Here is a 25,336-nt window from a genome sequence, read left to right as displayed (position 1 = left end):
CTATAGTTCGTGGTACTTGTGTTGGGGCCACACAGAGGTACTCAGGGCTTACTCTGGGCTCTGTGCTCAGGAATCAATACTGATGTGGCTTGAGAAACCGTATGTGTTATTAGGAACCCAATTTTGGGTTATTTGAACCCAGGTTTGGCCAGGTACAAAGCAAGTACCCTAGCTATTGCACAATCTTTCTGACCCTGGGTTACTGATTAGTATAACTTTGTAGCAAATTTTCTTTTCCTTTATTTTTTTGGGGGGCACTCAAGGGTCACTCCTGACTGCACTCAGGGATCACTCTTGGTGGGCTCAGGGAACGGAATGGGGTATCAGGGATTAAACCCAACATGTAAGGCAAGTGTCCTATATAGCATGCTAGCTCTCTGGCCCCTCCTTTTCTTTTCCTTTCTTTTTTTGGACTAAGTTTAATTGAGAAATGTGGGGAGGAAAAGCAAGAAATGTGCTCAAGTGAGAACATGGGCTTCTCTAGAGAAGAAAAAGCAATGACCACCTCCCAAGCTGATGTAAGCCTTTTCCCCCAGGTGTAGCAAGTTTTTCAATTGGGAATTTTCCAATGGTGGGTTCTCTACTTCATTCCTCTTTAATTTGGGCATTCTGAATCCCTTACACTTTCATCTGAATTTTAGGAGGCCCTTGTCCATCTCAGCAAAGTAAGCTGCAATTTGGCCAGAGACCAGGTCAATCTGAGCATCACTTTGGAGATGCGGCCATGGAGCTGCCATGGAGGTGGTGTTATTGTTGTCCAATCCATGAACACGGGGTGGTTTATCCACCTATTTACTTTCTGTATCTCACTCAACCATACTCTGTATTTCTCTAGGAGACTAGAGTCCTAGACTCCGACACTTAATAGAAATGAACTGTGCAACTGAGGACACGAGCTGCAGTTGATGAAAGAGCCCAGGAGAAGGGAAGGCCCCGAACCAGCAAATAACCTGAGGGGAATCACTTTTCAACATCCCTGAAGGTCTGATGCACTTCTTTTCCTTAATTCTAACCAAGACTGAGATCAGGGTACACCACAGAGACTTGTGGACTTGTCCATGAGCCTCCCATAGCAGGTAAGTGGGACTATCCAGGCAAGAGCGCTGGGAAGGCTAGGAAGTTGACTTGGGTCCTCAGCTCTGATCCTGGCACCAAGGGGCTTCCAGAGCCCCCCCCCAAAAAAAGAGTCCCCCACCCCATCCCACCACCACCAGTATGGAGAAGTGAAAACCTTGAATTTCAACCAGGCAAGAAATTTTCTGTTTATTCCCATATACTTAATCAGTACTAATCCTTTGACCTTACCCTAAATAGGAATTAATAATGACAAGAATTTTATCAACTAAATACAAGTTGAAAGGCAATATATAAAAGAAAATAAAACAAGCAGATGGCCAGTGGAACCCAAACTGTGACTGACAGCAGAGTGGGTGCTCAGGCCCGCTGATTTAATTTTTTGCAAATTAAAAAAGCCAGCAAAATCTGTGGAATGACTCTGTCCATCTTGGGTCCCCACCACCTTCACCTCCCACCATGGCTGTCCCTGTACCTGAATCTGTCAGTGGCTGGGGTGACTTCCATGTTGAACTCTGCCACTGGCACTCCTCGGGCCGACACCTGCGGGGCGAACATGGCAGCAGGATAAACCACAGAGGATGTCCCTACCTGCAAAGCAAACACAGCACATGGACAAGTGACCATATTTGGGGGAGAAAGAGTTTTCAGAAAACCTTGCCTCAACCCAGGCTGCAGCTGTGAGGACTGCTAACGTAGGGGATAAACAGATTCTGGGGAATATGTGTGTGTGTGTGTGGGGGGGACCCCTGGCTGTGCACTAGAAACAACAGGGCTATAACTTCTCACATGCCCAGCAAGGCAGGTTGGGGTGGGGGGTAAAGACTCAATCACTATCCATAATCAAGACCCACATGGTCTAATTTATTTCTTTTTCCCTTCTTTGATGTTTGTTCTTGCTTTATTTTTGTTTCTGCTCTTTGAAGTGATGCACATTAACTCATGTTTGCACTCTTTTTTAAGTTTGACAATACCAAAAAAAAAATTATATATATATATATATATATATATATATATAGGCATGTCATTGATAACCCAACTCCCCCAAGATAACCATTCCTCACATTGGGATGTCTATTACAGATTTTATTTAGAAACCTTGAGGAATGGGGCTGGAGCAATAGCACAGTGGTAGGGCATTTGCCTTGCATGCTGCCAGCCTAGAATGGACCTGAGTTTGATCCCCGGCATCCCATATGGTCCCATGAGCCTGCCAGGAGTGATTTCTGAGGGCAGAGCCAGGAGTAACCCCTGAGTGCCACAAGGTGTGGTCCAAAAACAACAAACAAATAAAAAAAATACAAAACAACCAAAGAACCTCTGAGGAAGGGGAGGAGAGGAAGAGGGAGTGAAAAAGAAAAATGAGCTCAAGAGAAAGGAGACGGGGTTTACCAAAAGCACATGCCAGTGCGAAAATGTGAAAGTGCATATCTCAAGAAGGGATGCTGGCGACCTGTACTTGGGCTCCGTGTACCCATGCAAAACAAGTGCCCGGATGTCTATTCTTTTTGATGGATACTTCTTCCTAGGACTCTAACAGCACCTCAGTCTGCCATGACAGTGTGAAATGACACTAAATGTCACATATAGTACCAACATGCCAACAGTAACTATAGCTGAGTAGTGTAATTACCAATGATTTCTAATCTCCTCTTTATAATGTCGTGTACTTTGGTATTGCATCAATTATTAGACTATCAGCATGTCTTGTTCTGAAGATCAAAACCAATCCCGTGTTTGTTTGGTTGGTTTTTGAACCACACCCAGCGGTACTCAGGAATTACTCCTGGCTCTGTGCACAGAAATTGCTCCTGGAAGACTCAGGGGGAACCATATGGAAGGTGGGGAATCGAATCCAGGTCCATTCTGGGCCGGCCACCTGCGAAGCAAATGCCCTAACACTGTGCGATCCTTCTTATAAGTAAACACCCACACCCCCTCCTGTTCTTTTAATTTCTTCTTTTGAGAAGGTAGAAAGGAGGCTTTGAGATGCATGAAACAGGACTGTTAGTGTCTCATATTCTAAGATCAATTCATTACTTCCTAGACTTTCAATGGAACATACATCTTAAGCGAAGAACGAGGGAAGGAAGGGAAGGAAGAGCAACTTTTCTCCAGTCTGAGTTACAGAAAAGCCTGAGAAACAAACCTACCACGAGACACAAGTCACAGAGGTTCAGTTCTCTGTCCACTTCCTCCAGAATGGCCGGATCCAGGTTTTCACCAAACCACACCACGTGGGGCCGCAGCAAGCCCCCACAGCCTGCCTCTTCACACCTGGAAGAAAGGGGTCCTTTACCCATCAAGTCTGCTGATCTGGCCTGCCCAGATGGGTTAGGGGAAAGTCAGGGGCTGCCATGACCTCAGTCCCTCCAAGCTGAGAGTCCCCTGGGGTCCCTCTGACCCACTGAGGAATGTCAGTTGATTTCTGGAGTAGGCACTTTCACCAACTCAACCTTCTCATTCTAAAGGGTTTTCTCTTTCCCAGTTACCTTATCGCACAGAGGAGCAGAACCATGCTGAGGTACCACAGCAGGAAGAAGTAATCTTGGACTCAGGTTTGTCCCTGATTTCGTGCATGACCTTACCTCTGCCATCCCCTCTCTAACTCACCTCTCTTTCCCTGTCTATAGTGATTTCTCTGGGCTGCTACTACAAATCTCTCAGCTTCTGGGTTATCTATTACAAACCTTTAGAAATAATATCTCCCAAACATCTTCTTCATCATATTAATCTCCTTTCTAGGGAAAAAAAACCCACCCTGATTCCTGCTCTTGCACATCAAAACTTCAGAAAACCCTTAGTACGGGCAGGAGTAATAGAGCAATGGCTGGGCACTTGTCTTGCATGTGTCCAATCTGGGTTCCATCTTCAGCATCCCTAAAATATCCTAAGCCCACCGGGAGTGATCCCTGAGCAAAGAGCCAGGAGTAAGCCCTGCGTATCGCTGGGTATGACACCAAACTAATAAAAAGAAAAGAATCCTTAGTAAATAAAAAAAAAAGATGCTGTGAGGGGCCGGTGAAGTGGTGCAGAGGTAAGGTGTCTGCCTTGCAAGCACTAGCCAAGGAAGGACCACGGTTCGATCCCCCGGCGTCCCATATGGTCCCCCCAAGCCAGGGGCAATTTCTGAGCACTTAGCCAGGAGAAACCCCTGAGCATCAAGTGGGTGTGGCCCCAAAACAAAAACAAACAATCAAACAAAAAAAGATGCTGGAGCTAAATAGTCCATTGGAATGTTAAATACTGTGAGTACATTTTAGAGCATCCAGTGAAATTTTAGCATATTAACTTCTCTGAGAAGTCCTGCCTGAAGCAAATATTAGCTATATTTCCATATTGGTCTGAGTACCAGACAGCTTATATTCAAGTAATGCTTATTACCCAAATCACATGGAATTAATACACTATGAAATTGTTGGCAGTGCCAAAGCATATTATTATCTGGCTTGAAAAAATACGCATAAAAATCTTCCTAGACTTTTGCTTTAAATATGTGAAAATCTCATTTGGGTTGCTGACATGGCTCCGCGGACTACGATACATACTCCTACATGCGTGTGGGAGCCTTTGGCACTGCATCGTTTCCCCAAACACCACCAGGAGCAACCCCAAGCTGGGTATACATGACTGAAAAAGAAACTAATTCTAGAAGTAAAATTCCCTTCATGCTTGTTACTCTTATCATGGCTTCCATAGCCTGGATTAACAGCCTTAAGGAGAAAGATGAAGAAGAAGGTTGCTAATGTTTCTGGCCCAGTTCCACAGGGCACCAGTCCCCCTATTCCTCAGACACACTGGTATAGTCGCTGGAGCACAACAGCTAGAAAATTCCCCAATCTCAGCTTCTTCTGCTGAAGCACAGAAGCAAAAGGATGGAGAAACACTCAGGCCTCTCAATCCTGGTGGGGTTCACTCTTGGTCCTTTGACTCTGAGTCTGGCAGGTCCTGTGTACATTTGAGATGCATGGTACTGGGCACATTTTAATAACTAATAAATAAATACTGGGGGTTGGTTTATTTTTGTTTGGGGGCCACAATCAGGGGCATGCAAGGATTATTACTGGCTTGATGAACAGAAATCATTCCTGGTAGGCTCGGGAGACCATATAGGATGCCAGGGATTGAACCCAGGTTGGCTGCATACAAGGCAAACAGCCTACCTGCTGTGCTATCTCTCTGGACCATAAATACTTTTAAATACCAGAATATCAAAGGTTTTTATATTTTTACCCACCGAGGAAGATTCTCAACTGGGATTCTGGCATCCTGGGCTTCAGGATCTGGAGCCCTGATGTGAAAATATGAGAAAAAGAAAGACTGTCACTGGGGTTGTCTGCGAACAGAGAACTAAGGTGAGGCATTGAGTTAGTCACAGGGGTCCTCAAACTTTTTAAACAGGGGGCCAGTTCACTGTCCCTCAGACCATTGGAGGGTCTGACTATAATAAAAACAAAACTTATGAACGAATTCTTATGCACACTGCATATATCTTATTTTGCAATGAAGAAACAAAACAGATACAAATACAATATGTGGCCTTCGGGCCATAGTTTGAGGACCACTGAGTTAGTGGGTTCACTTGGCAGTCTGTGGTGTGGATGGCCAAATCAACACCTGCTGATTAGCACAGAAGATGGACAATGATTCACTGCCAGTAGTGTTACCTCAGGAGGGGGCTGTATGGAGAATGTGAAGCCCCTCTGTGCTAAAGGGGTTGTCGTGATCTACAGTATCATAACTGGAAGCTTCTGCAAGGACCTCAGATGACTCTATTACTTACATAACCTATACAGTTCTAACACAGCCATGGAGAATTCTTCTCAGTATGCTAAGTTTACTCTTAAATCTCACCCCTATTTATAATAATGGTACAGGTTCATCAGAGAAAGGTTGGGGAATTCAGAAAGAAAGAAAGGAGTCAAAATTATCCATAGTACATCTATATCTAATAATCATGTCAATATTTAATTACCTTCTGTTTTTTTTATCTACCTACAGATACATTAACACGTGTGTGTTTAAATACAAATAAGGACAATATAAATACAAATAAAGCCATATTGTATAGAGTTAAGATTCTGTTGTTTTCACTTAATATGTAAATTGTGAGCAAAATATTTCTTTGATTCTACCCTTGCATGTAGCTAGTCTTATTTGTCACGAAGGTCCATGTGGATCTCAGTTAATGAGCCATTTTCTTGCATCAATGTTTAACTTAGAGAAAACAAGCATACCCTTATTCTGAGCATACCCTTTTCCTGCTAAAGCCGGACAAATGGGACTCTTATAATTGTCAGCCACGACTCCGCAAGAGGTACATCGAGTTTTAAATAAACTACCTGAAACACAAGTTAAAAAAAGACCCAAATTTAGAGAAACCAAGTGCAAACATTTTCATGTCTAAAGGGCACAAAATCATTTAGGTTTTATATGTTTAATTTTGCAGAATTTGGAATCCTGGCAAGCATAGAGGCATGCTGTACTTTTTTTATTGTTTGTTTGTTTTTGGTTTTGGTTTTTAGGTCACACCCGGCATCGCTCAGGGGTTACTCCTGGCTCTATGCTCAGAAGTCGCTCCTGGTAGGCTCGGGGGACCATATGGGATGCCATCCCACCGTCCATCCTGGATCGGCTGCATGCAAGGCAAAAACCCTTACCTCTGTGCTATCTCTCCGGGCCCACTTTTTTTTTTTTTTAACATTTACTCCCAGGTATATAATATGGAGGAGAGAACAACTAAAACAATTTACTACAGGGAACAAAGAAATCGTTTATGCTTTGCATGAGGTAGGCCCAGGTTTGATTCCTGGTAACACCTGGTTCCCTAACCACCCCTAAGTACAAAGCTAGAAGAAGTTCTAATTTCTACTAGGTCTGGTTAAAAACAAAGCAAAACAAAACAAAACCACACACAAATGTTTAATGATATCCTACTACGTAGCTAAGGAGTGCTCAGATTCCCTTAAAGTAATACTCAGGGGGGCCCAGAGAGATAGCACAGCGGCGTTTGCCTTGTAAGCAGCCGATCCAGGACCAAAGGTGATTGGTTCGAATCCCGGTGTCCCATATGGTCCCCCGTGCCTGCCAGGAGCTATTTCTGAGCAGACAGCCAGGAGTAATCCCTGAGCACCGCCAGGTGTGGCCCAAAAACCAAAAAAAAAAAAAAAAAAGTAATACTCAGGAGAAGTGATACAATCAACAGGGTAAATAATCATAAGACCCAGCTACAGCACTCCAGAAAAATGGTGTTCAGATCAGGGTTATTCCTGGTTCTATGGTCAGTTTGGGGGACCATATGGAATGCCAAAGATTGAATCCGGGTTGGCTGCACTGCATGCAAGGCAAACCCCTTACCTGTTGTGCTATAGTTTTGGACCCCATAAATACTTTGAAAATCTGAAACATCAAAGATTTTTAGCCACCAAGGAAGATTCTCAACTGGGATTCTAGCATCTGGGGCTATTCCATCACACACACACACACACACCCCATGATGAGATGCACACACACACATACGATGAGATGCCCAGGTCCCTGTCCCCATGCCGGATCCAGGGTTAGCCTGTCCCAGTGGGAAAGGGTAAAACCCTTGCTCTAAACTGCAGAGTCCTCACCATGAATTTCCAGAAGGTTCTTGGTGCCGGCCCTTCGATGCAGCTCGTCGATGTTCTGGGTGATAACCATCACACGTCGGCCCTGCCCATGCAGCCGGGCCTCACACTGGGCAATGGCCAGGTGCCCGGGGTTCGGGGCCTTGCTCAGCATGACCTCCCGCCGGTAGTGGTAAAACTCCCACACCAGGGATGGGTTCCGGGCGAAGGCGTGTGGCGTGGCCAGGTCCTGGTGAAAGAGAGGAGGCCCAGGTTAAGCAGGGAATACTCATGATCCAGAATATTCTAGGGCTGGGCTCTCTACCATGAGCACAATGATGAGGCTGTCCAGGGTTTCCATTTCCAACAGCAGCAGAAAAACTCCCCATGAATGAAATGGAAGCAGACACAGGGCAGAGTCACAACACTAACCATGCCTTGATCCTGGACCATAGAAGGGACCCTGAAAGGTTATTGTCACTCTCTGCAGGTATAAGGCAGGATTAAAGTGAGCTGCTCCATGCAATCCCCACACAGGGTTAAGGCATCTGCCTAGCATCCCATATGTTCCCCTGAGCATCACCAAGAGGTACCCCAAAGAACAGAGCTAGAAGTAACCCTGGGACACTGCCCAAATCAAATAGTGATTTCTAGGCTGGGAAGAGAAGACAGCAGACTGCAAAGGACTGAGGGCCACAGGGCAGTGTCTGGGCTGGGACATGCCCTGTGATGGCTGAGACAGTGGCTGCCCACTTGCAGGTCTCTCTCCGAACACAACAAATCTTACACTTGACAGCACTGAAATGGATTCATGAATACCATACATGAATAAAAATCTAACCCAACAAATGATTCAGGGCCATGGAGATGGCACAGAGGGCTGCTGGAGCAGTGCTCTGTAAGATGGAGCTCCCAGTACTGACGGTCTCCTAGCACCTTTGGGAGGGGCCCCAGATGTGGCTTGGGGGTTCAGTGCATGCCTTACATGTATAAGGCTTGGAGAACTATTTAAAAAAAAAAAAAGGGCAGGCCCTCAGAGAATGTTCTTTATAGACATTCTTAATCACTTCCATAATCAATTTTGGTTTTAACATGGAAAGTTCCCAGAAATTGTAAATATATCTAATATCTATAGAAAAAGTAGAAGTAATGATCTGTGTTTACCAGGGTTTTCTACTTCAGCTATTGGAAGGAGTCAAATTACTGCCTGAAGCAGGGGTCCTCAAACTCTTTAAACAGGGGGCCAGTTCACTGTCCCTCAGACCGTTGGAGGGTTTGACTATAGTAAAAACAAAACTTATGAACGAATTCTTTTTTTTTTAATTTTTTATTTTGAATTATGAGAACAAAAGATGCAAAGAAAGAGGACAAGGTAAAGTTACAGTGAAAGGACAATCACCCATAACATAATTCTCAGAAGAAGTCCCCTTGCTGATATCTTAACTTTGAACTTTCAGCCAAAGAACGTTAAGATAAATAAAACAGAATCCATGTGCAATTACTTTGTCCCTCAAGTCCCCAGATTGTAGCACATTATAATATTTCTTAACAGCACACAAGGCAATCTAACGCCATAAAACTTATGTAACTCCTTAAACATTAGAGGCATAGTATTTTTTACATTTCCATGTACATGCATATTAGTTTACGTTAACCTCAAGTTTTAACTGGGTGCGTTTTAAGGATTAGAGTCAAAGGAGCATAATATAAACGGTGTTAGAGTGGCAATTGTTGTTTGCACAGGCCCACCAAAATATGAGAGGCATGGAAAGGAATAACCTTGGCCTAAATACAAAGAGATCCTACCCCTGAAGTTTCCTGGCATAAGACCAGCTCTAGGCTTCAGGCAAGTTATCGTCCGATCCAAGACATTGTCCATAGTGCCAATGAACGAATTCTTATGCACACTGCATGTATCTTATTTTGCAATGAAGAAACAAAACAGATACAAATACAATATGTAATACAATATGTGGCCCGCGGGCCATAGTTTGAGGACCACTGGGAAGAAATGCAATCCACTCACTTCTAGAGAGAAAGGGAAGTGGGGCCTTGTCTAATTATCCTGGACAATCTCTGGGAGGAAAGGCAGGGTGTATTTTGGGAGTTGGGGGTTGGGTCTGGAACTTTGGTGAGGGGTGTGGGAAAGTCTGTACATATGTATAAGGTGGTAAGAGACACCTATAAACTCCACAGCACCATAAACTAATGATAATCTTATTTTTTTTTTATTAACCACAAAAAAGGCATAAAAAGAAAGAGGAGCTTTTTCACAAACTGAGCTCTAAGTCTTGGTACTGACTCGGTGTCACTTCAGCCTGAGAGGGGAGGGTGGACCCTCACTCTAGAGGCCCAATTGATGGATCAGGCATTTGCAAAGGCCCAGAGTTACGACTCTGCTCCAAGCAGAAAGAGTCTTTGGATGTTCTGGAGAAAGTACTGACCTGAGCTTGCCATTTTCGCCAGTAACCCCCGGCACCTCGGAATGTTGGAACCCCGCTTTCCGCACTAACTCCAGCCCCTGAAAGGATGACGATGTGCTTTGCTTTGGCAAAAAGCTTCCGAAAATCAGCCATATCTAGACAGAGAATAAAACCATGATTAATCCAGAACTCCAATGAGACATGAATATCCTGTGTTGATTGGTTTTTATATCCAAGCTTGACCTTGTGTGAAATTCTAATTAAATTAGAATTTAATAATAAATTAAATCTATTTAAATCTATTAAACTTATTGATGAATACATTTATTTATTTTTAATAAACTTAACAATAAAATAAATTCCAGGGCCCAAATAACATTAACCTGAAGGCCTCTGTCAGGCAGAGAGATCAGGTCAGCATTCTTTCTGAACAGTTGAAAGTATTACTGCCATCTCATCCCATGGTATAATTTCATCAGCTTCTGCTTCCCTTTAGGGACATGAGGGCTTGAAAATCAATATATGTAGGGGGAAGGTGCAAAGGCTGGAGTGCAAAGTGGGTGTGCAGAGGTCTGAGATTTGATCCCCAGGAACACTGAGCATTGCCCTGACAAGCATCATACGTGCAAAGAATGGAGACCATTCTGGGAGAAACATCAAAATGGCTCACTTGGGGTAGACTCTCCTAAATCTCCAGTCTCCAATCAGGGGACAAGAATCTCACACTCTCCCAAACCTCCCAGCACCCACTTAGCAAGGACTGTAGGAAGAGGGCAGGGTCAGCAGCACCTACTTGAACTTGGACGAGACATTGACAGGCAGATCTGGGATCTAGCAGAAGCAGGAGGTGTCAGACTAGAGAACAGCTGGAAAATCAGCTTGCTAGGGGCTTTCTGGAGGGCTCGCATCAGGTTTTTTTATGTTGTTCTGAATCCTGTGGTGACATGAGCATGACAAAGAGACCATCAGAAAATATATATTTACTATAACCTTAAATGGAAAGAATGCCTAGAACACATGTCTTCAGGAACAAAAGGCAGGGAGGTATTTCCATGGTAGAGGTTTTTATCTAAGCTTGATGCCTGGCATCAAAAATCAAAAGGAAGGAAGGAAGGAAGGAAGGAAGGAAGGAAGGAAGGAAGGAAGGAAGGAAGGAAGGAAGGAAGGAAGGAAGGAAGGAAGGAAGGAAGGGAGGGAGGTAGGGAGGGAGGGAGGGAGGGAGGGAGGGAGGGAGGGAGGGAGGGAGGAGGGGAGGGAGGAGGGGAGGGAGGGGGGGAGGGAGGGAGGGAGGGAGGAAGGAGGGGAGGGAGGAAGGAAGGAAGGAAGGAAGAAAGGAAGGAAGGAAGGAAGGAAGGAAGGAAGGAAGGAAGGAAGGAAGGAAGGAAGGAAGGAAGGAAGGAAGGAAGGAAGGAAGGAAGGAAGGGAAAGAGAGAGAGAAAGGAAGGAAGGAAGGAAGGAAGGAAGGAAGGAAGGAAGGAAGGAAGGAAGGAAGGAAGGAAGGAAGGAAGGAAGGAAGGGAGGGAAAGAGAGAGAGAGAAAGGAAGGAAGGAAGGAAGGAAGGAAAGAAAGAAAGAAAGAAAGAAAGAAAGAAAGAAAGAAAGAAAGAAAGAAAGAAAGAAAGAAAGAAAGAAAGAAAGAAAGAAAGAAAGAAAGAAGAAAGAAAGAAAGAAAGAAAGAAAGAAAGAAAGAAAGAAAGAAAGAAAGAAAGAAAGAAAGAAAGAAAGAAAGAAAGAAAGAAAGAAAGAAAGAAAGAAAGAAAGAAAAGAAAAGAAAAGAAAAGAAAAGAAAAGAAAAGAAAAATGACAGGGCCAGAATTATAACATAGTCGGAAGGGCATTTGCCTAACATGTGGCCAACCCAAAACCAATCTGGGGTTTGGTCCCTGGCATCCCATATGGTCCCCGAGCCTGCCCAGAGCAATTTCTGAGTGCAGAGCCAGGAGTAACTCTGAGTACTACGGGGTGTGCCACCCAAAAAACAAAAGACAATAACAGTATCAATAGCATCTCCAGAGTATTTACCATCTAAGCCTGATTTAACATGAACCCAATTTAAAATAGGAGACTAAACTAACCAAAAATGGCTCTTTCATAATATATACTGTGAGTGCTATATATTAAAATAATAATATATATGATTCTAATACTATGATATTCTGTTTTTTTAATATCTTTATTTAAGCATCTTGATCACATACATGATTGCAGTTGGGTTTCAGTTATAAAAAGAACACTCCCTATCACCAGTGCAACGTTCCTACCACCAATACCCTCATCTCCCTCCTTCTCCATCCTCTGCCTGTATTTGAGATAAGCATGCTACTTCTCTCACTCATTACCATTGTCATGATAGTTGTGAGTGTAGTTATTTCTCTAACTGTACTCACCACTCTTTGTGGTGAGCTTCACATCGTGACCCAGTCCTTCCAGCCCTCATCTCTGGGCATTATTAAAATAATGTCTTTTGTTTTTCTTAAAACCCACAGATGAGTGAGACAATTCTGTGTGTGTCTCCCCATCTGACTTATTTCACTCAGCATAATAGTTTCCATGTATAGGAAAATTTGATGACTTCATCTCTCCCGACAGCTGTATAATATTCCATTGTGTATAAGTACCACAGTTTCTTTAGCCATTCATCTGAACTATGATATTCTAAAATAGGAAAGGCATGGTCAGGGGTTGGGTGGAGGTATAAAGGATAAAATTGGGCTATATCTTGATAACGACAGTATTATATCCCTCCAAACCAGTGGAACACTGTTGTATAAAAGGGTAAATTGCACTGCAAACTATACAAAACACATAAGGGTAGTCTAATATAATACAGTAGAAGGGAGAGAGAGCTCAGTGGGCTGGGTGCATATTTTGCATGTAGGAGGCCTGGGTGGGGCCCTTGGCATTGCATGGCACTCCCAGAACCATCAGGAGTACCCCACGGGCACTGAGCCAGGAGTAGCAAGGGAGGATAACTTGATGGGGCCAAACAGAACAAAACGTAGCACTTAAAATAAAAGGTAAAAAATTCCATTTCTGTAAGGGAAAGGGCTTCTGGAAATTTGTTATACAAAAACATAAAGATACCTAATACTGGGGCCAGAGAGATAGCATGGAGGTAGTGCATTTGCCTTGCATGTAGAAGAATGGTGATTCGAATCCCAGCATCCCATATGGTCCCCCAAGCCTGCCAGGAGCCATTTCTGAGCACAGAGCCAGGAGTAACCCCTGAGTGCTGCCAGGTGTGACCCAAAAACAAAAACAAACAAAAAAGAAAATACCTAATACTTCTGAGGCCACAGTGACAGTACAGCAGGTAGCCCATTGCCTTGAGCATAGCCAAAAAGTGGGTTCAACCCTGAGCGACTACTAAGAATGAACTCAGTGCAGAATCAGGAGTAAGCCCTTGAACACTATGGGGTGTGCCCCCCAAAACAAAAGAAAATATTTAACACTACTGGACTGCACATTTAAAATTAGTTATGTGTATTTTACTACAATGTTGTTAAAAGAGCAAAATAAGCCTTTCAATGAATAAAGCCTAATTAAAGGAGATTGGCTGGTTACTTTCTATTTATAAACTAACATCTCACTGGCTGCAGGAGGCCTTGTATCAGTAGAGCAGATTCAAAGAGGTTAAAAATAAATCTGTAGGATGGACAATAAGCCAGGTCAGATGATCTTTTGTTTCCATAAATCTTTCCAACGTTCAGGTTTCATGTGGGGAAAATAAAAAAAAAAAAGACATTGTTTCTAACATGATAGAGATTTCCAAAATAGAATGCTGAGTGAGGTACAAAAGTATTTTTTAGGAAAGGAAAGGAGACATAATATACCAGTCAGTATTTACTGGTATATTGGTGGGGTTTTTTTTTTGGTGGGGGAGGGTATCTGTTTCTAGATCACATCTGACAGTGCTCAGGAATCATTCCTGTTGAGGAATAAAGCGGACTTTATGGTTTTCTGGGAATTAAACTTCGATTGGCAGAAGAAAAGCATCTCTCCTGCCCAAGTTGTTTGTTTGTTTTGGGACCGCATCCTGAGGCGCTCAGGGGTTACTCCTGTCTTTGTGCTCAGAAATCACTCCTGGCAGGCTCAGGGATGCTGGGGATAGAACCAAGGTCGGTCCAGGTCAGCCATGTGCAAGCAAACACTCTACCTGCTAAGCTATTGCTCTGGCTCCGCAAGTTGTTTATTTTTAAATATTATCTTTATTTAAGCACCATGATTACAAACATAATTGCAGTTTCAAACATGATTGGGTTTCAGTCATAAAAAGAACATCCCTCCTTCACCAGTGCAACATTCCCATCACCAATGTCCCCTATCTACTTCCCACCCCCGCCCCTGTATTTGAGACAGGCATCCTACTTCTCTCACTCGTTTCTTTGTGGGGGGGGGGCCCAACCAGAGATACTTAGGGGTTACTCCTGACTACACTCAGAAATCGCTCCTGGCAGGCTCGGGGGACCATATGGGATGCCAGGAATTGAACTGGGGTCTGTCCTGTGTTGACTAAGTGCAAGGCAAATGCCCTACAGCTGTGCTATGGCTACAGCCCCAAGTTGTTTATTTTTAATGGAAGAATTTACAAGAAATTGGAAAACAGAATTGGGGTGGGTATTAAATAGCATGTACGGAGAAGAAAGCAGAAGCCAGAACTTCCGAAATACATACTTCCATGTTTTAGTAAAGACCAGAAAGTTGAAAAGAAAAATTCTCATCTCATCTCCTGAATAACTGTGGGGAGTCAAGTAACAGAGTTAAGAAAGGATTTAGTATAGACTCTAGGCTTGGGAGGGCTCAAGGAAAAGGCACTTTGCTCTCTATTGGCAAATTGTCAGGAAACAGGACACTCTGGGTAAACAGTCTCATAAAACTTACTTGATAGGTAAATGAGTGAAGCAAGGCCCGAACTCTGATTGGTAGGGAAAACAAGATAGGAGAATATTTTGTTTCCTTTATGGTTTTGACAATGTTCTTGTTTATTCAGACAGAACTCTGGAGTTGTCTTAAGTTTTGTCCTGATTCTCTGGTCACAAGGTGGGCTGGCCTAGCATTAAGTGTTGTGTGAAATTCTTTATGTTCAACAGGAGCAAATCAACCTACCAGACAGTGCCAGGTCAAGACTAAAAAGCAAGTCAATAATCAACACTCATAGATAGGCCAACAAGTGTGCTCCATCCATACAATGAGGTGCTACTTGGCAACAAGAACAGCTAATATTGGAAGAGAAGTTCTCGGGTTTCCTTTTGTCCAGTTGTCAGGAGACACTCTGTCTTCAATTTCACCACTTTCAATTCTAGCCCACCTTGCAGTTTCTCAAGGTCTCCTCCAGAAAAGACAGGAATGGGTTGGGTTCTCTGGGCCTACCCAAAAACCAATGGGAGAATTATGTCCTAGGCTGAATTGGGACATGATAGGATGCTGTTATACACCAGGTGGTTTATATTTTTATAATATTAGCCCTAATGTTAGCACATAGGTAAGAAGAAAATAGTCATTATAATGAAACCATCTTCACAGCTTAACTGTATTAAGAGCAGATGCTCCATTCCTATGTAACTCTCCAAAGTGCTAAAAGGCACAACAATTTTTAGGGGAGGCACACCCAGTGATTCTCAGGGCTTCCTCCTGGTTCTGTGTGTAGAGATCACTAGTGGTGGGATCCAGGGGATTCTGCTGGGTGCCAGGGATCAAACCCAGGTCAGCCATATACAAGGCAAGAGTCCTGCCACCATTCTGTATCACTCCAGTCCCAGAATAACTGTTCTGATACCTCTCGTATTCAGGTGCTTTTCTTTGCTTCTGTTAAACTTTTGCTATTGGCTACTAAAATTTTAGGTTTCGTAGTTTACTCTACAACACAATCAGACAAGAAGCTGGGAACATAACACCACCATGGAGACTCATTCTTGCAATGTCAAGCAACAAGAGGGATAAATTTTTAAGCTGGAAGGCAACTGCAACTTGACGGTGGCAAAACCCACCAGTGAAGTCCTGAACCAAGTGATCAAAGTTAACATCACCAGTAGTAAGACATGCAACTTCACCTACCTCCGGACACCATGTCATTTAAAGAACATCACGACCCTTGGATGGCATTTTCCCTCAAAGTACCTGAGCTCAAGCAAATTATGAGAAAATGCTAATAAAGATTGGGAAAGAAAAACTGGTGTCAAAACAGGAAAAACATAAACCAAGTTTGCAAATTAGTTAATAATACAATATCAAAGTCAACATCCTTCTTCAGATCAGTGTACTTGACTTAGGTAAGGTTGGTAAATAGTAAGTGGAAACTCTATGTACTATTTTTGCAACATTCCTGGAAATCTAAAATTATTTCAAAATAACATTACTTTTTTTTTGTTTGTTTGTTTGTTTGGGTCACACCCAGCAACTCTCAAGGATCACTCCTGGCTCTGTGCTCAGATGTCACTCTTGGCAGGCTCGGGAGGCCATCTGGGATATCAGGAATTTAATCGGGCTCCATCCTGGGTTGGCCACATGCAAGGCAAATGCCTTACTGCTGTGCTATCTTTCTGGCCCCTAAAATTACTTTCCTTTTTTTTTTTTTTTTTTGGTTTTTGGGCCACACCCGGCGGTGCTCAGGGGTTACTCCTGGCTGTCTGCTCAGAAATAGCTCCTGGCGAGCACGGGGGACCACATGGGACACTGGGATTCGAACCAACCACCTTAGGTTCTGGGTCAGCTGCTTGCAAGGCAAACGCCGCTGTGCTATCTCTCCAGCCCCAAAATTACTTTCTTAAATGAAAAACACCACCACACATGATGCTAAATGAAAGAGCTCAAACACAGAAAGAGCCCACACAACATATAGGTTGCTTTTGACCAACCTATGTGATATATAGAAGAGGCGGTAACACTCTATGCACAGAGATTACATCTATGGTTTCTTGGCAACCAGTGAAAAACTAAGAGGGGCAGGGACTGGTTTTTTTTTTTGGCTACACCCAGCTGTACTCAGGAGTCACTCCTGACTCTGCACTCAGGGATCACTTTTGTCTAGCTCAGGGGTCTGGAAGGCCTTATCTTATGTACTATGGAATCTTTTTAAGCAATGGGAAACTTTTTCTGTTTTTGTTTTTGGTTTTTGGGCCACACCCGGTGGTGCTCAGGGGTTACTCCTGGCTGTCTGCTCAGAAATAGCTCCTGGCAGGCATGGGGAACCATATGGGACACCGGGATTCGAACCAACCACCTTAGATCCTGAATTGGCTGCTTGCAAGGCAAACGCCGCTGTGCTATCTCTCCGGGCCCCCAATGGGAAACTTTTTGCTTTTATTTAATGGTAGCTTTCCAAAACTCAGAAAACAACATAATAAAAACTATAGATTTTACAGTGTGTAAGTTGTATTTCAATAAACTTCCCTTTAAAATAAGAATCAGTGGTACAGTTTTAAGACACTGAGACAGAAAGACAGACCAGCAGCAAAATCTGCTTTGTGACTCAGAAGAGCCATTTTCACCCCAGGTCAGTATGGCCTAAACTAGGGGTCTTGGCCCTCCGTACAACGTTTTGTGGCCCTGCCCTAGAGGAATCTTTTTTTGTTTTGTTTTGTTTTAGTTGTTTGGGTCACACCCCCCAATGTTCAAGGCTTACTACTGACTTTGCACTTAAGGATCACTTAACTTTGCCTCCTGCAGCTCGCAGGTAAATTGAGTTTGAGACCCCTGGCCTAAACAAAAGGCAAGGGAAGGAGTCTTCAGCCACTCCAACTGGGCTCTGCCCAGTCACACAACCCCAAGAAACTGAGGCAGACAGACAGACTGACAGTGGGGTTCTCTTTGTGACTCAGAAGAGCCATTTCACCCCAGGTTGGTGTGTCCCAAGAACATGGCCATACATTTCTTCTAGTCAATGAGCCACAACACAAAAAACACCACCACACTGCCAAGGCCACAATGGAAAAGCAACACAGAATTCCACCATGCTTAGTGAATGAAGATGGTAGTTCTGAAGACCCAATTAGTATCAGCCATCTCTATAACCGCTCAAATAAGGACTTCAAAGAGAAAATGTTAAGGATGCTCAAGGAACTCAAAGAAACCATGGAAGCACCTTGCCTTTTGTACTCTCTCTCTGGCCCCTAGTTCTTAAAAAAATTTTTTTGTTTTGATTTTTGGGTCACACCTGGTAGCACTCAGGCATTTCTCCTGGCTCTGCACTCAGAAATCACTCCTGGCAGGCTCAGGGGACCATCTGGGATTTGAACCACGGTCTGTTCTGGATTGGCTGTGTGCAAGGCAAATGCCCTACCCCTGTGCTATCTTTCTGGCCCCTAGATATTAAATTTGGGGGAAGGTCACACCCAGCAGTGCTCAGGGGTTACTCCTGGCTCTACGCTCAGAAATCGCTCCTGGCAGGCTCGGGGGACAATATGGGATGCCGGGATTCGAACCACTATCCTTCTGCATGCAAGGCAAACGCCTTACCTCCATGCTATCTCTCCGGCCCCTAAATTATTTTATTCAGTGATTTCATAGTTGTGCAACTATCATATGATGAAATGTTCTAAAACATGATGAAATGTCCTAAAAAGATTGTGGTGTTTTTTTTTTTAATATGGAACGCTTCAAATCTTTAAACAGTTGAAAAACAAACAACAATGAACCCTATGTTCCCTTCACCCAGTTTTAATAATTAAGAGAGTTTTCCAAGTTAAGGCATTAAGATATGGCCATAGGTTATCATTAAACTTGCACATCTCAGGGCCTAACTAAGTACAGGGTTACTTGTCTTGCATGTATGTGGCAGACCCTAGGACCTCTAGCATTTCATGGTTCCCTGAGCACCACCAAGAGATAACCCACATGCTACAGAGCTGTGAGTATTCCTCAATCATTGCCAGTGTGACTCAAAATACACCCTGAACTATTAACAGACCCTTATATTACATGAAGCCACTTTATTGTTTTGAGCTTAATTCGTTATCTTTAGGGGTCAGCGAACAGCACAATAAGCTGAGCAGATATTTTGCATGAGGGAGGCTTGGGGTAGTTTATAAAGATCCCTGAGCACTGATATTTGTTTCCAGTGTTGTTTTCTAATACTTAAATTTGGGTTTGTTTTGTTTTATTTCAGGGCCACGCCCAGCAATGCTCAGAGGCTACTCCTAGCTCTGCACAAGTACACGAAAATAATTTCTGGCAGTGCTCGGAGGATCATACGGGATATTGGAGATCAAAACCGGGTCAGCAAAGTGCAAGATAAGCACCTTACCCACTATACTATCTTCCTAGCCCCTCTGAAATTTAAATTTAAATCTTTGCTTTGGTAACTTAAAAAAAAATCCTTTTGGGGGGATTTTTGGGCCATGCCCAGAGTGCTCAGGGTTTATTCTTTGCTCTATGCTTAGGAGTGACCTCAGGCTAAGAGGACTGTACCTGATGCTGATGCCAGGTATCAAACCAGGGTTGGCCCAGGCAGCCATGTGCAAGCAAGTGTTTTACTACCTGTACTGTCTTTTATACTGCCAGTTAACATAAAATAATTCATTATAATGAATGAATAAGCTAAAGGAAATAAATTAAACCTAAGTAATAAACCAAAAGAAAAAATGTGGGGCCGGAGAGATAGCATGGAGGTAAGGCGTTTGCCTTTCATGCAGGTCGGTGGTTCGAATTCCGGCATTCCATATGGTCTCCCAAGCCTGCCAGGAGCGATTTCTGAGCATAGAGCCAGGAGTAACCCCTGACCGTTAGGTGTGATCCAAAAACCAAAAAAGAAAAAGAAAAAAAATGTTTCTAATAAGTCAGAGTGAAATAGTTAAGCTGTTAACTGAGTTTTAGTTCTACACTGTCCTAAATCTATTGAAGTCAGGATTTTAAAGCCATTTAAAGTCAATTTCTAAAACTTAAGCTTTTAAAATCCAACAGAGCACTAACAAAGTAGTTCACACTACAGATTTCTTTTGTTTGTTTGTTTTTTGGGGTCACATCCGGCAGTGCTCAGGGGTTCTGCCTGGCTCTACGCTCAGAAATCGTTCCTGGCAGGCTCCGGGATGCCAGGATTCGAACCAACGTACTTCTGCATGCAAGACAAGCACACCGCCATGCTATCTCTCTGGCCCCAGTAGTTCATTCTAATGACAGATCATACAACTCAGTGCACAAGAACCTCTCTAGGCCCTTGCTGGATCACTGAATGAAGGTACATCTTCATCTATTTCCAAAAATGAATGTGGAATCTATTTCTAATTACAAGAGTTGCTAAATGCTTAAGAATGTTGTGCAGCTGGGGTTGCAGTGATAGTACAGCAGGTAAGGAAATCGCTCCTGGCAGGCTCAGGGGACCATATGGGACGCCAGGATTCGAACCAATGACCTTCTGCATGAAAGGCAAATGCCTTACCTCCATACTATCTCTCCGGCCCCAGGAGTAATTTCTAAGCACAGAGACAGGAGTGACCCCTGAGCACTGCCAGGTGTGGCTCAAAAAACAAAAAATAAAACATAAAATAGAATATTGCCTAGTAGGAATAGGAGAAATAATACAGTAGGTAGGATGCTTGCTTTGCACATGGTCAGCCCTGGTTCAATCCCAGCACCTAGGATGGTTCCAAGCCCCACTAGGAGTGATCCTTGAGTTAAGTCAAGAGAAAAATCAGCGCTCAGGGGGTTACTCCATGCTCTGCACTCAGAAGTCGCTCCTGGCAGACTTGGGGGACCATATGGGATGCTGGGATTCTAACCGAGTTCCATCGTGTGTTGGCCGAGTGCAAAGCAAATGCCTTACCCACTGTGTATCACTCTGGTCCGAAGGAAAAAAAAAAGAGTAATTTTTAATCCAAGATTTTCTATTGAAATTTAAGAGTTTTAAATTATTTTAAAGTTATAATTTCATCATTAAACTAGTAATAGGTCCATCATAATTAAAACCTTTAAAATGTTTATTTACTCAAGTACCAATATTACCCAAATCTCTAGTTTCTTTTTTTTTTTTTTTTTGGTTTTTGGGCCACACCCGGCAGTGCTCAGGGGTTACTCCTGGCTGTCTGCTCAGAAATAGCTCCTGGCAGGCACGGGGGACCATATGGGACACCGGGATTCGAACCAACCACCTTTGGTCCTGGATCGGCTGCTTGCATGGAAAACACCGCTGTGCTATCCCTCCGGACCTTCTACTTTCTATTTTTAAAAATTCTGCTTTGGGCCACACCCAGGGCTGTTTCTCCCAGCGCTGGGGTTGGTGTGTGTCTGCTACCCAGTGCTCAGGATAGAAACCAGAATGCCCACATGCAAGCTTTGTACTCAGCCCAGCAAGCCATCTCTGCCCCTAAATCACTAGATTCTGGATGCTTCGACTAGAAAGCACGAGACATTCTTATAAGACCATGTCAAATGACAAATATGAACACATATAGATTATATATAAATACTCTTCCTAAATCTATGTACCTTTTTCAAGCATCTATTTCTTTATCAGTGGGATCTATTCTCTATGTCTTTCTGAAGTAATATATCAGCAAACCATTTTTTATCTCCTGGGCTATCTTCAATCACTCTTCATTATTAGTTTATATTTCATATGCTTTAAAAAAAACGAATGTGTGACTTGCTTTGCTGAATTTTCTATTAATTTACAAGATGTGCTGCACTGTCTCTCAGCAAAGGTGAAAACAAAATAGTGATGAAAAAGAATAAATGTTTACATGTCTGTGACTAATACTACCTGAAATTTGTTCCCAACGAAGACTGGAAAAGCTCACCGGAAACACTATTTCAAGATGTGAGCGCCAACCATTTTTTTTAGCAGCATTCTCTATGCCACCCTTTGTCTGCCTTTCTGGGGTCTGGGGCAGGCGTGGTGCTGCCTTCCAGGAGTTTATCTTTCTACTTAAAAGGAACAGAGAGGCTAAAACTGGAAGTCAGAGAGGGCCTAAAACTCAGATCTGATCCAAGGGCCCAAAGAGCTGAATCTGCCCTAAATAAATGCACTGATTAATCTGCCTTGATTTTTTTTTTTGCTTTTTTTTTTTGGGGGGGGGGGTCACACCAGGTAGCATTCAGGGGTTACTCCTGGCTCTATGCTCAAAAATTTCTCCTGGTAGGCTCAGGGGACCATATGGGACGAAGGGATTCAAACCACTGTTCTTCTGCATGCAAGGCAAACGCCTTACCTTAGTGCTATCTCTCTGGCCCCATTCTACCTTGATTTTATCTTGGGGTTTGGGTGGGGTGGAGGAGAGGTGTGAGGAAGAGCCTCAGGGAGAAGAAGGAAACTATCAGAATGAAGGTCCCACACTGGCATTACTCTGGGTGAATGCCAGTTCATTTTAACATGGTTTAAAAGCCACCTAACAAATCAGGACAGAAAATAAATCTCTGTATTTCATTTGTGAAAAAAGTAAAAGGGGAGGTGGGGCTCCAACTAGCTCTGCAAGATACAATAAAAGAAAAGCTAACTCCAGGAATTAGACATTAGGGTTCTATCCAGGCACATCATGAACCTTCTAGCACTGGCAGAGGGAACCCCCTTGCAAAGCTCTAAACCCAGATTAGCCCAGAATACCCTCAGCTGAGACCCCAAAAGAAAAGAAAATAAGTTAAGTGTACTTAAAAGCACTTCACCAAGTTCCAAGGGGCTAGTGAATCCCTCTTGAACCTCAAGAACTACATAACCTCAGTACCCTGAAACTCAGTCCACTCCCCTTCCCCCCCAGGACACCACCTGCTGGGGGTCAAGGTCACCAGCTACCTGCCCTTGGCTAAGCTAGATCCAAATGCACAAAGTCCACCCTGGGACCCACATCCGGGGAATCACCCACTTCTCAGGCTTTCAGACCCCTTTGGGGTTCTTCTCCCACCACTTGGGTCTCCTAAAACCACCAACATCTACGCCACCCCCAATGCACACAGTCAGGGTTCCAGAACTTTCCACACACCTTCACCCCAGTGAAGCTTCCCTCCCAATGCTGCTGCCCGGAAAGCCTCCAGCAACTCCGCAAACACCAGGGTCCGCTGCCCAATTTCCAGGACCCTGGGAAGGGAGCCGCGCATGCGCAGTACGGGCCGTCGAAGCCGCTTCCGCCCGGGCTTCCCATGGCGGACGCGCGGCCCTTCGAGAGCGCATGTGCAGCGGGGGACCCAGGACCGGGGCTGGGGTCCTGGCAGCTGTGGACAAAGGTGCTGCCGACCCGGGACTAGCGCGGGGACTCGCACCTGGAGAAACGGCACCGGCGGCGGCTGAAAGCTGTTGCAGACTGGACGAGCAGGTTGGGGCGCAGCGCTCGGCCCCTCGACTCCGGGCTGCAGCGACCCCTGCTGGGGACTTATTTTTTCCTTGTAAGGACCTTGCAGGCTTGACTGCTTCATCCACCAGATGTATGTTGCATTGCTTTTTTTCCTGCTGACTTGGGGTGTCTGTTGGGAAAACCTGCACCCTGATCACGGCTGAATGACTGTAGCTCTGGTGGGGGAAAAAATCAGTTTTGTGTTTGTTTGTTTGGAAGTTGTTGGTTTTTGTTTTATTTTGTTTTGGCCACACCTGGCATTGTTCAGGGGTCACTCCTGACTGCACTCAGGAATTACTTCTAGTGGTGTTCAGGTGAAAAATTAATTTCTTCTCTGCAGCTTCCCGAGGACTCACCCTTAATGCCCTAGACTCCACCCCATCCTAAATCCTAAAAAACTTTGCCCTTCACCAAAAGATACATTTTAACCGTTGAGCTTCACAAGGACCCCACCCCTTCCTAAATCCCAAGGACTTGCCCTTGATATTTTTTTTTTTTTGGGCCACACCCGTTTGACGCTCAGGGGTTACTCCTGGCTATGTGCTCAGAAATCGCCCCTGGCTTGGGGGAACCATATGGGACGCTGGGGGATCGAACCGCGGTCCGTTCCTTGGCTAGCGCTTGTAAGGCAGACACCTTAGCTCTAGCGCCACCTTCCCGGCCCCTGCCCTTGATATTTTAACCCTTGCAAACCTTATGACCTGTGGTTATCCAAATCTTGCAAAAATGTAACTGAGCAAATGTCAAGTGTACCACCCAACTACCCTACTGTAATTTTCCACTGAAAAGTTATATAAAGGCTTGTTAAATCTGGTTTCGGTGCTCTTGTTGGGAGCCCGGTATATGCTGACTTAAATAAAACCCCTTGCTTTTGCATGGTCTCTGCCTCTTGGAGTCATTAGAGGGGTGCGTGTGGAATTCCCGACCTTATCACAGGGACCATATGGAATGTCAGGTATCAAACCTGGGTCAGCCTCATGCAAGGCATCACTAGGTATGACCCCTTTAAAATTTTGGGAAAAAACTCAAATGTTTTGATAACAGAACAACATACCACTGAACAATTATTGGATCAGTGACAAAAAAAATAAAAGAATTTCTGGAAAGAAAAAGACACTAGTAGAATATTTATGACACAGCAAAATGAGTATGTAAAGGAAAATTTATAGCACTTTAGGTTCATATCAGAAAAAAAGAAAAAGCTCAAATAAGTAATCTAACATTACATCTTAAGAAAATAGAAAAGGAACAATTGAAAGTCAAAGTAAATAGAAAGAAAATTAAAATTGGTGCAGAAATAAATATAAAGACAATACAGAAAACCAATAAAAATCAATAGCTGTTTTTTTAAAAGAATAAACAAGATTGACAAACTCTTACCTGAACTCTTTATTTTATTTATTTTTGGTTTTTGGGTCACATCCGACAGCGCTCAGGTTACTCCTGGCTCTGCACACATAAATCGCTCCAGGCAGGCTCTAGGGACCATATGGGGGCCGCATACAAGGCAACTGCCCTACCACTGTGCTATCTCTCCTGCCCCTTTACCTGAACTCTTGGGGGCCTGGGAGAAGTCTCAGAGGGCTGATGTGCTTAACTTTGCATGAGAAACCCTTGGTTTTACCCACAATTTTGCATGATCCCTTGAGAACCACTTGGAGTAACCCCTGAATATCACACCATAATGTGGCCCTGAAACAAAGAAAAATAGGCCAACAAAAGAGAGCTCTGATCAAAAGAATCAGAAATGAAAGGGAAGACTTTTACTGTAAGTATCACAGAAATATAAAGGATCAATAGACTGCGATGAGCAACTTTGTGCAATTTTAAAGAACCTATGGCTGGAGAGATAGTGGGTATAGGAGACTGTCTCACTTGTGGCAGATTCTGATATATTCCCTGGTACCAGGTGGTTCCCAGAATATAGCCAGGGGGTAGATTCAGGACACTACTCAAATCCCACCTATTATTCTTCCCTAACCCAATTATGAGAA

The 25,336-nt window shown here is 43.8% G+C and overlaps 1 protein-coding gene across 1 annotated transcript in view; it reads right to left on the bottom strand.

The window, feature by feature from the left end:
* SIRT5 (sirtuin 5) overlaps nt 1-23,133 on the bottom strand; it is a 30,178-nt gene extending 7,045 nt beyond the window's left edge. The window contains exons 1-8 of the mRNA XM_049765274.1: nt 22,995-23,133; nt 10,884-11,024; nt 10,112-10,245; nt 7,692-7,917; nt 6,329-6,416; nt 5,312-5,365; nt 3,228-3,351; nt 1,550-1,665 (exon numbers count right to left, since the gene is read on the bottom strand). Of these exons, the coding sequence (XP_049621231.1) occupies nt 1,550-1,665; nt 3,228-3,351; nt 5,312-5,365; nt 6,329-6,416; nt 7,692-7,917; nt 10,112-10,245; nt 10,884-10,998 (857 nt within the window). The 5' untranslated portion in view covers nt 10,999-11,024; nt 22,995-23,133. The remainder of the gene's footprint in view (nt 1-1,549; nt 1,666-3,227; nt 3,352-5,311; nt 5,366-6,328; nt 6,417-7,691; nt 7,918-10,111; nt 10,246-10,883; nt 11,025-22,994) is intronic.
* Between the last annotated feature and the right edge of the window lie 2,203 nt (nt 23,134-25,336).

The sequence above is a fragment of the Suncus etruscus genome, chromosome 18 (assembly GCF_024139225.1).
Source record: "Suncus etruscus isolate mSunEtr1 chromosome 18, mSunEtr1.pri.cur, whole genome shotgun sequence".
Classification (NCBI taxonomy): Eukaryota; Metazoa; Chordata; class Mammalia; order Eulipotyphla; family Soricidae; genus Suncus; species Suncus etruscus.
This window is presented reverse-complemented; position numbering and strand designations above follow the sequence as displayed.